The following is a 10,787-nucleotide window of genomic DNA, read 5'->3' as shown; positions in this document are numbered from 1 at the left end:
CAGATTTGTGTGTATAAGTTTACCTACAAATTTGTGTGTATAAATTTTATCTACATACTTTTGTGTTTACAAATTTGCGTGCATACAGAAGGGGGACCACTGGTGATTCAGAAACGGAAAGAGGTGGACCGACAAGGCAGCATCATGCCATAAAATGGCTGTCGGAAATTGATTGTTGCGGACGCTCCTAGCAAGCGAGCGCTAATTAGCAAGCCCCTCTTGGCGGTGCAGAGGTGACTGTGGTCATCATCTCTGGCTGATGGAGAGAGCGGCGCAGTTGCAGCGGCAGCGGGCAGCAGCAGCATCCACCCTCCGAACAGGCTAAACTATTTTTGTATGAACAACTTGTTCCTTCTCACATAATAGACATTCTTTTATCTATCGATTAAATTTGGAAATGGCTCTAAATCCATATATATACCAACAAAATCAACTTTATAAAAGAAAAGGCAGTCCTCTTGTCAAACACAATAAATGTCATCGTGACAAAGCTAAATGTTTAACACAAGAGCGGCAGTGGTTTGATCGGCCTAGCAAAAGCTAGTTCCTACCATATAGAATAGAAGAGGCTTCAAATCTTGAGCTATTTGAACTAAACGCCAGAAGTAAGTTGCCAAGAAGAGAAAATGATGTTTAAATAATTTGGTTGTTGCTAGAAGGGAAAAAAAGCGACACTACTGACTTACATTGCAAGGTTGAAATATTTTCATCTTTCTAGGTAATGTAACTTTCACATTAATTTGATTGAAAAGGGTGTGCGTATGCATGTTTTATTTGAAAAATGCAAATTTGGTTTTAACACACGAATTAATTATACTGAAAATGACCTATTTTGATGTGGTTCCAGATTAAAAAAAATATATGTTTCACTGTCGTAAGCTAACACCGGATATCTTTAGTTTACCAGGTCTTGAAGGTCTACGAGTTTTTGACCCGAAAGTTATTGCATGCAGGAACACAAAACTACAGAACCAAATTTTATACAAACTGACTTGAACCTCGACAGTTCAGCTAGCGTACATCAGGTAGCATAGATTTATTTCCCAACTTCACTGCAAGCTGGTGCTATCCCTTCTTGTTACGGATGGAAGGCAGAGGAAGTATCAGTTGGGCAGAATCCCCAGGGCCTTGCCGTGCTCCACCACGTCGTCGTATATCTCGTCCAGCGTCTTCTTCTTGAACTCGAACCCTTCCTTCACCAGCCTCGCCGACGACAGCCTCACTCTCGGCTTCTCGAGGAGCTCACCGGAGCTGCAAACGTGCAAACAAACAGTATCAGTCATCGGTGCAAAAATCGTCAGAAGAGCTCTGAAGCCGATCCTTACAGCAGATCTGCTTTCACGGTGTACTGCGGGTACTTCTCTGTCAGGAAACGGGCGAGCTCGGCGACGGTCGTGTTGACGCCGCAGCATATGTACCTCCCGGAGGCCGCGTCCTCCTCGGCGACGAACACCTCGGCGCGGCACAGGTCGGCGACGTGCACCATCGGCACACCGCCGGTGGCCATCTCGACGCCTTTCAGCACCCCGAACGCTGCGTCGTCCCCTGAAAAAAAAAATGGAAAACCACTTGTGTCATCAACCGAAATACCCAATCTGCCGAGTTGTGTGACTGTGTGAGGAGTGAAGGGCACGGGAGCTTGGCGCACCGGACAGCAAGGAGAGGCTGGCGGGGACGCTCGTGTGGATCTTTTTCGCCGGTGCCGCGCCGACGGTGAGAACGGGGCAGACGGTGACGAGGCTGATGCCGTGCTCCTCCGCGAACCTGCACGCCTCCTTCTCCGACAGCACCTTGGAGACCGGATACCCCTGCGATGCAACGCAAGCACGGTGCCATGATCGTCATAAGCAAATGATTGGTGCGTTCAACACTGGGCTGAACATTACTCCATTGTTTAGTAAAAATGTTGCACATCTGCTTGACTGAACACTCCGTTTCAGACGAGAAGGGGGACATGACATGTGTTAGTATTACCCAGGGGCCGGACTTGTTGGCAGTGAGGAATTCGACGTCGGACCAGGAGTTCTCGTCCAGCACGTGCCCGTCGCCTTGCAGCGGCCTGCTGGAGACGGCGGCCGCCGACGAGGTCAGGACCACGCGCTTCACGGTCCCTGCCTTTGCGCACGACCTCATCACGTTCAGGGTTCCTCGGACAGCAGGCTCGATCAGTTCTTTCTGCCACCACCAACATAACGAGTTATGCATGCCATCACAAAAGAAGAATTGCGCTGACAAGTGGTGACGTTTACTTTGCGCACCTCAGGATTCTCTGAATGGAGGTTCACCGGAGCGGCGACGAGGAAGGCGTAGTCGCAGCCAGCAACGGCCTCATCGAAGCTGCCTTCGTCGTCCAGGTCGGCGCGGAGGACTTCCAAGGAGCCAAGTGCCTGCAGGTCCTTGAGGTGGGAGTTCTTCTCCATGTCATCTGGGATTCAGAATCACAAATACGTAGCACGTTCAGAGCCTAAACCAGCGACCAACAATTCTTACCCTGCGTTCTTTAGCCAAGCTTATTAAGCGCAACATTAGTTCAGATTATTATTTTTTACTCGTTCTTTACCCAAGAACATCTGAAGATGCCGGCGCAGTAGAACTGTAGAAGGTTTATCCACTAGATACTGAAGAAAAAACTAAGGAACAAGAAGAACCGAACCGGGGTTCCTGACCGTCGTCTTCACGGCATAGCCCTTCTCCAGCATCATCTTGATGAGCACCGAGGCGATATACCCGTTGCCTCCGGTCACACACGCCTTCTTCTTCGTGCCACCAGCTGACATCGCCGATCACCACCTCTACCTCCTGGCAGGCGGGGAAATGAGAACTCGCCCACAGCCCAGAACCCACTAGCTCACCGGAATTGCAGCAGTGAGATTTGCTGAAGGCAAAAGCTGTGACTGTCCGTGAACCTGCATGCTGCATCATATACACACAAACATCGGTTGGGTGGCGCTTGAACCGTTGAACGGTAGGTTGATGCATGCCCAGTGCGCCCAAGGCAACCGTGCCAACCGGCGACAGACCGTTGGCGTCGCCTTCTCACCAGCAGGTCAATTTCTTCACCGGGTACCAGATATATTTTCTACATTCCTACATTGAGCCTTTTTACGGCATTTAAGAGATATCGTGAATTTAGCAATTTGATCGTATTTTATAATAGGATGGCATGAGCTCGGAAAACTCAAATCAGGATGAAGAGTATAATACAGTTGGTTCCGAAGATTTCGTGCTCAGGCTACAAAGAACCTAAATGCAGAAGAAACAACAAAATTGGAGAGGACGCCTAAGAAAAGGAGGGAGAGTTCAATGCTTATAGCAACAAAATTGTAACTAGAGGAGAGTACTTTTTCTTACCATAGGCAACAAATTCTGTAACGAATGCAAGTGCGCTTTCAGATATGGCTGCAAAACGGCACGGACGAAGTTTGAACTACATTGTCACTGACTTCATTGCAGGCCAACCGTCAGAATTCAGAGCTCTGAAAACGATCCTTACGAGGAAACGTGCGATAGATCCCAACGATGGTGGTGTCGAGGCCGCATCAGATGTACCTCCCCGCGGCCGCCTCCTCCTCGGCGACGAACACCGTGGCACGGCACGTCGGCACAGGTCGTCGACGTGCACCATGCACCAGCAGCCCCGCGCCGGAGGCCATCTCGACGTCTTTCAGCATGCCGAACGCCGCCTCGTCGCCTGAAACCGCCAGGCATAATGTATCGTCATCCACACTGAACCTGCCGAAACGAGGCGTTGGGGCTTCGATCTCACCGGATAGCAAGGAGAGGCAGGCGGGGGAACGCTCGTGTAGTCGTGTAGATCTTTCCAGTCGGTGCTACGAAGGGTGGGCCCGGCGGGGACTACGGCGGCGCCGGGCGGGCAGGAGGAGGAGCCGAGGGGGCGGCCGGAGGAGACGAAGGAGCTTGTTGTCCAAATCAGGGGTGGTTTGCAAAATACTCGGATCGGGTATTTTCAAATAACCCCCTAATTTGGATCGCGATCAATAATCGCGATCCAAATTAGGGGGCTATATGAAAATACACGGGCGCATTTTGCAAACAATGATCGCGATCCAGATGAGGGGGCACTTTGTAAATATCCGCGCCGGCGAGAACGCGCCGCCGCGGGCTCGCCGCTGCCCCTTCCGCGCTCCCCTCCGTCGAGCACACGTACCCGACCGCGGTCTCCGTCCCTGCGGGCGCCGCGGCGGGAGCATGGCACGCGGTCGCGCCTCAGCGCGCCGTAGCTGATGTACCCGCCGGACGCGTACAGGGGCGCGGCCGTGGTGACCGAGGCCCAGCTCGGCATCGCCGGACAGTCACTCGCCCACGGATCCGCGCAGCGGGATCGGCGGGGAGGAGCGTGAACGGGAGGTGGCTGCCACCGTCAGAGAATGCGGAGGCGGAAGCGGCGGCGAGGAGGAAGGCGAACAGGGATTTGTTCGACGAAATGCCGGTGGCGAACCGGGTGCAGCAGCAAATCGTGTTTATGAAGTATCTCAACCTTAAACTACCAACAATGTTGGCGAGCATGAATAACATGCCGAGATAAAAACACCACAGGATTGCGAAACATCTTGAACAATCTTTTTGTAGAGCATGACTAGCATGAGTACAATCTGTCGGGAGCAGAGCATCATCAGCATCAGTAGGGCAGAATTCCGAGTGCCCTGCCGTACTCGACGACGTCGTCGTATATCTCGTCCAGGGTCCTGTACTTGAACTCGAACCCTTCCCTAACCAGCTTGGCAGACGACACGCTCACTCTCGGCTTCTCCAGGAGCTGATCATCGTCGGTGCTGCAGAGTATCAGGAATCAGAGCTCACAATAAAACCACTACGAACAACAATGATCTCCGCTGCGGAAGTGATCCCGGGCCGATTCTTACAAGTCTGTCTTCACGCCGTACTGCGGGTACTTCCGTGCCAGGAAACGCGCGAGCTCGACGACGGTCGTGTTGAGGGCGCAGCAGACGTACCTCCCCGCGGCCGCCGCCTCCTCGGCGACGAACACCTCGGCGCGGCAGAGGTCGTCGACGTGGACCAGCTGCAGCGCGCCGGAGGTCCTCTCGATTCCTTTGAGCGTGCCGAGCGCTGCCTCGTCACCGGATAGAAATGAGAGGCAGCAAGGGACGCTGGTGTTGACGATCGGCGCCGGCGCCTCGCCGACGGTGGAGACGGGGCAGACGGTGACGAAGCTGATGCCGTGCTCCTCCGCGAACCGGCACGCCGCCTTCTCCAGGAGGACCTTCGACACGCAGTACGCCCACCACAATGGTGGCTTCTCGGCCCTGAGGTACTCGACGTCAGACCAGGAATCCTCGTCCAGGACGTGCCCGTTGCCTTGCAGCTCCGGTCTGATGTAGACTGAGGCCACCGACGAGGTCAGGATCACGCGCCGCACCGTGCCGGCCTTCACGCACGACCTCATCACGTTCAGCGTTCCCCGGACAGCGGGCTCGATCAGCTCTTTCTGAATTCAATCAATTCATCAAGCTCAAAACAGCTTTTCGAATCAGCTTGCCATCGGCGGTATCACAAAAAGAAGAAATCGATCGAATTAAACGAAGCTTCACAACTGGTGGTCACGTCTGCTGCACCTCTGGATCCTCCTCCCCTGACGAGAGGTTCACCGGCGCGGCGACGAGGAAGGCGTAATCGCAGCCGGCGACGGCCTCGTCGAAGCTGCCTTCCATGTTCAGGTCGGCGCGGAGGACAGTCAGGGGGCCAAGCGCTTGCAGGTCCTTGAGGTGGGAGTTCTTCGCCATGTCATCTGGGGTTTCAGGATCAAAACTACAGTTAATGCAGATGTGCAGCAATTCGCTGACGTTCGATAAGAGGGTTCAAGGAAGGAATCGAACCGGGGTTCCTGACCGTCGTCTTGACGGCGTAGCCCTTCTCCAGCAGCATCTTGATCAGAGCCGAGGCGATGTACCCGTTCCCTCCGGTCACGCATGCCGTCTTCTTCTTCTCGCCGGCTGCCGACATCGCCAGTCGCTTGAAAGAGGAGGATTCACTGGCTGGCTCGCTCGCCACAACTATTAGCTTCGATTTTTTTAGTGTAGGCCACACAAGATGTAGACTAACGGTTTGTGGCGGAAAAAAAAACAGTTGCCACAAGAAAAGCAAAAGAATGCATAGCAAGAAGATAAATGTGTCACCATTTATCATTTGTTCAATAGTGGTCTGCCACATGGTCCTCGTACGAAAGGACCCTGCCTGGGCAGCAGAGTGGGCCAATCCCAGTGTGCTCAATCAAATGAAGAGCCTCCGCCCGGTGTTTGGGAGGAGGAGCCTAAATTTTAGTGCCCGTCACATCGAATGTTTGACACTAATTAGGAGTATTAAACCTAGACTAATTACAAAACTAATTACACAACCCCTAGGCTAAATCGCGAGACGAATCTATTAAGCCTAATTAGTCCATGATTTGACAATGTGGTGCTACAGTAACCACTCACTAATGATGGATTAATTAGGCTTAATAGATTCGTCTCGCGATTTAGTCTAGGGGTTCTGCAATTAGTTTTGTAATTAGCTTATGTTTAATCCTCCTAATTAGTATCCGAACATCCGATGTGATAGGGCTAAATTTTTACCATGGGAATTTTATTTTGAGAGTGCCATGTTACCTTTGATGATGTGGCAAAGAGTTAATGAAGAGAGAGGTGAAATGGTGATGAAACCATGTATACATTATTTTCAACACAGTTTGTGTCTTGCATGTAGCCTAAGAAACATCAATGAATGAAACAATGCATTGTATAAAACTAATTCAATTAAAAATTAACTAGTCCATCAACCCGTGTTCCCGCATAGGCAAATACTTTTAAAAGCTATTATATTTGAAAATTATATAAAAATTAAATTCCTAACTAATAATCAAAAAAAATTACCTATTACTCCCTCATTTTTTTCAATATTTCAACATAATATTTATATAGATATGTGCTTATCTTTTCCGGTTATGATTAATTTTTTTAAATATTACTCTATACACTTTTTCATCCACATCCACACTTTTTTTCATTTCGTATCGCACCTCCACACACTATGTTTAGCATGAAAATCAATATTTTTCATCAATTCCTCACATACATGTATAAATGGTCAAATGGTGACACTCATCATGTGTATCTATATATATTAACTTAGTATTCTATATTAACAATGACATAAATAGGTAATTTAAAATCATATATTAGTTTACTTCTGAATATTTCTGAGATAAATGTAATAAAATTTAGGTGTTTACTTTAGGTTATTTTTAAATGATATTTTAAGTTATGCTTTTATAATGAGATGTATGAGTAAATTGGATGAAGATTATGCGGTTAGTTTAGATTATTTTTATAATGACTGAGCTTGGTAATTTGAATATAGGTTTAGAGTTTATTTTTGAATATTTTTCATAATGATAGTGGTGGGTAACTTTTTAGAAAATATAACAGATCAAAGGTTATGATTATTAGAGATTATAGGATTGATGTTTGATATTTTTAATTTTTTGAGAATTTTTAACATTTATCTCTTTTTTTTCTAGTGGATCTCGTGGGAATTAATGTGAAATCTTCGATGAAAAAATAAAACTTTATTACTACAAAACTATTATCATGAGCTACTAAATATTCAGCAGCATCTTGATGAGCGCCGAGGCGATGTACCCGCTCCCTCCGGTGACGCAAGCTGTCCTCATCTTGTCGCTGGCTGACATCTTGTCCATGTGACAGTCAGAAGCCGAGTAGAAGACGAAAAGAGTACTATGCGCAGGAACACGATTGAACATAACGACTACTGGTCCTTGACAGTTATGACACGTTAGGCAATGGCATGTTGTCACACCAGCGCAAAACTAGATGAATAAATCACACATAAGTCAGGATCAATTTTCACACATACAACGACTTCACAGTAAAATATCATAGACAGTGCCAAAACATAAAGAGGGAGTGTTAAATTTATTACATGACAAAAAATCCTTAATTTGAATAAACAGCGGAACTCCAACGATGACGAAGACTCCACGGTCAGTTGACTGGTGGCATACGTACGTCTAGAACTCCTTAAAACCTTCAGGAACCTCTTCAAAGTTGACTTGGTCTGAACAACGGTTTTAGCAAGGATAAGTACATTTATGGTTGGTATTTAGCAAGCATGGGGAATGTGTAGTGTAAGACTATAGTTTAATAATTTTTCAGCATTTTAATTAGTCGGTCAAATTTTATTAGCAATTACTAAGTATAAATTTATACACCCACGTTACACATTAAGCATGAACATAATAAAAATAACAACAATAAATAACATCAATTTAATTCAACTTCCGATAAATTAATTATGTGAAGGTCCATACCGCTCTTGACCGTAAGCATGGCTGTTACAACAGTTTTACACTCTGCAGAGGTTGTACACTTTCACCACAAGTCGCATAAAAGTTCAAAAGAACTTTAGACCCAACCATTTTATGCAAACTAGGCACAATACTATACTTCCGATGTGTGATTGCGTAGGGATGCTACGAGAGCTTTACAAATATTCCCTAATAAGGATAGCTCGCTAAGGTTTCATGATCAGCGCAATGTATAAATCTTTCTCAAACTGCGAAGCTACCATAGAGCAGATCAATCTGAGGACCAGACTATACACCAACTACTATCTCCCCCTCTTGCCCATTTCAGGTAAAGCTACCACAAACTAGAGTTTCTAATTAATTAGCCAAGACCAGAGCTATGTAGTTCTTATGGTTGTACTGCTTTCCTAGATGGTTCTCCATGTTCCAATTAAACATGGTGATATTGTATTGATGGAAAGTATAGCATAAATAAAATAAGTTTAAGTATTGGTTCATTAATACCACCGTGCCCAGTTAGAGCAACTAAGCAAGAACTACCTAACAATAAAGTAAACCCAGGTTGATCAAAGTGCAGGGATGAAACTAGGCACACTTAAATATGACCCATCATGTTTATATATTTGAAGTGCAAGCATATGTGTATTGAACATCACATGTTGAACATAAAAGTAAAGGTTGCATAAGATCAAATTATGATCTAAGGGCACGACTTGCCTTCCTAAAATTGCTCTTGCTGCTAAAAGTCTTCAAAGCCTTGCTCTTTGAATCCCTCGAACTGCGATCCTTCTATGCGCATCAACAAGTACATATAAACAAACAAAGGACTAAAATAAAAAAAATATTACATCAAATAGTAGCAACAAAGCAAAACAGGACCATAAAACTAATATATGCGTCAACATGAACTTGCAGGCTGAAGATATGAGCTAAACAAGGTTTAGGGGCTTAAGTGCGAGAAAACTAAATTTCTAGGGGCTAACCTTAAAGAAATCGTGAGCTGAAACCTAATTAAACATATAAATAGAAGGTCTAACGTGTAAAAGAACTAAACAGGACGGCAGGTGGGATTTTATAAAAGAGCAGGGGCCTAAACAGAAAGAAAAGTACTTTTGAACTATGTAGGACCTCGGGTGCAAAAACTATAAAACTCAGGGGTTCTTTAGCAAAAAGAATAGAGCGGCGGCAGGGTTGACCAGTATTGACCCAGGTTAGATCCGATCTAGACCATCGGCACTCGATCAGACGGCTACGGTCGGCTGGGATGGAGGTGGCAGCGCGCGGTGGCGACGAGCAGCGGCCTCGCCGGAATTCACTCGAAAACGAGCGTCCGACCACCGCTCGCGATGGGATTCGACTCTAGCGAGCTAGGAAGATGACGAACGCGACTAGGGTGTCCTTGCGGTGGTTTAGGTGGTGTCGACGGCACACGGCTCGAAAAGGCGGCTCAGCGCAGCGGCAGCAACTCCAGCGAGCCGTGCGCGCGAAAGAAGGCACTGGACTGCACGGGATCTTCACGGGAAGCTTCCTCACCTCCTCACGGTGCTTCAGGCGATGATCTTGTCGACGGGAAGGCGGCGACGGAGGAGATCGAGGGCGGCGGCTAACGACTAGGGCTCAAGCTCGGGCGACGGCGGCGTTGGGTGCGAGGCGAGGGTGTTAGGGTTTAGTGGGGGCATAAGGGTGCGGCGGAAGGCGGGTACGGGAGCGGGCTAGCGTAGAAATAGGCCGCTGCTGGGCTGGTCTGCTGGGCTGACTCCTGCTGGGCTGGGCCAAAAGAAGGAGCGGGCTAAAAGGAGAAGGAGAAAAGAGAAAGAAAGAATAAAGGGTTTTCCTATTGTTTAAAAGGGATCAAACAAATGAATTCAAATACAAATTTGAATTCAAACAAACAACATCAATACACCAGCATGAATGCAACAATGAAGTCCTATGATTCATTAACTTATTTTACAAAAGATTTAAATGCCTAATAAATTAAATGCAACTTTAGAAAACCTTAAATCCTTAAACACAAGCAATTAAATTCTAGCAAATTCTAACAAATTTTATTAATTATCGAAGTTTGAAAATTAGGGTGTTACAGAGGTGGCGATGGCGGCTACCGCCAATGTCAAAGATAAGAATCACACGACAGTTGAATAACCTGAAAAGATAATTGGAAATAATTTTTTTACCGAGGCTACCGTTGTGTCAAAGGTAAGAATCGTTCTGAAATAGACGTCAGAAAAATGACGTGACAAGATAATTGGAATTTTGTACCAAGGCCACCGTGCACGTCATTATATGGACCCGCCTGCCTCGAGCAGATTGAGTGCGATAATATAAACATTTTTTCTTCTTCGATTTTCCAAGTGAATCGAGAAGGAACAAGGTGCCGACTTCTGTCCGTCTGGTAGCATCAAACAGAAGAACCAGTAAAAAAAATCATGCCTCGTAAGAT

General features: G+C 47.0%; 2 protein-coding genes across 2 annotated transcripts; both read right to left on the bottom strand.

The window, feature by feature from the left end:
- Positions 1 to 964: 964 nt before the first annotated feature.
- On the bottom strand, positions 965 to 4,423 carry LOC117864856 (anthocyanidin reductase ((2S)-flavan-3-ol-forming)). Its single transcript, XM_072295158.1, has 6 exons — positions 2,654 to 4,423; positions 2,259 to 2,425; positions 1,975 to 2,175; positions 1,649 to 1,808; positions 1,326 to 1,545; positions 965 to 1,251 (listed from the first exon to the last, which is right to left on the bottom strand). The coding sequence occupies exons 1-6, from the start codon at positions 2,775 to 2,777 to the stop codon at positions 1,104 to 1,106; spliced, it is 1,020 nt and encodes a 339-aa protein (XP_072151259.1). The 5' UTR covers positions 2,778 to 4,423; the 3' UTR covers positions 965 to 1,103.
- Positions 4,424 to 4,559: 136 nt separating this feature from the next.
- Positions 4,560 to 6,091, bottom strand: LOC140223374 (anthocyanidin reductase ((2S)-flavan-3-ol-forming)-like). The gene is made up of 4 exons (XM_072295157.1): positions 5,856 to 6,091; positions 5,595 to 5,767; positions 4,884 to 5,467; positions 4,560 to 4,793 (listed from the first exon to the last, which is right to left on the bottom strand). The coding sequence occupies exons 1-4, from the start codon at positions 5,980 to 5,982 to the stop codon at positions 4,640 to 4,642; spliced, it is 1,038 nt and encodes a 345-aa protein (XP_072151258.1). The 5' UTR covers positions 5,983 to 6,091; the 3' UTR covers positions 4,560 to 4,639.
- Between the last annotated feature and the right edge of the window lie 4,696 nt (positions 6,092 to 10,787).

This window comes from Setaria viridis, chromosome 7, assembly GCF_005286985.2.
Source record: "Setaria viridis chromosome 7, Setaria_viridis_v4.0, whole genome shotgun sequence".
Taxonomy (NCBI): domain Eukaryota; kingdom Viridiplantae; phylum Streptophyta; class Magnoliopsida; order Poales; family Poaceae; genus Setaria; species Setaria viridis.
Note: the sequence above shows the minus strand (reverse complement) of the source record. Positions and strands in the feature narration are given on the sequence as shown.

Bases quoted from the DNA above. Each gene is read 5' to 3' on its own strand.
- LOC117864856 (XM_072295158.1), bottom strand. From the start codon at position 2,777: ATGTCAGCTGGTGGCACGAAGAAGAAGGCGTGTGTGACCGGAGGCAAC. The intron at 2,176-2,258 runs GTGCGCAAAGTA...TGGTGGTGGCAG, and splicing joins TCCATTCAGAGAATCCTGAG to AAAGAACTGATCGAGCCTGC. The intron at 1,809-1,974 runs GTAATACTAACA...GTTGCATCGCAG, and splicing joins CCAACAAGTCCGGCCCCTGG to GGGTATCCGGTCTCCAAGGT.
- LOC140223374 (XM_072295157.1), bottom strand. From the start codon at position 5,982: ATGTCGGCAGCCGGCGAGAAGAAGAAGACGGCATGCGTGACCGGAGGG. The intron at 5,468-5,594 runs GTGCAGCAGACG...GATTGAATTCAG, and splicing joins CAGGGGAGGAGGATCCAGAG to AAAGAGCTGATCGAGCCCGC. The intron at 4,794-4,883 runs GTAAGAATCGGC...GATACTCTGCAG, and splicing joins TACGGCGTGAAGACAGACTT to CACCGACGATGATCAGCTCC.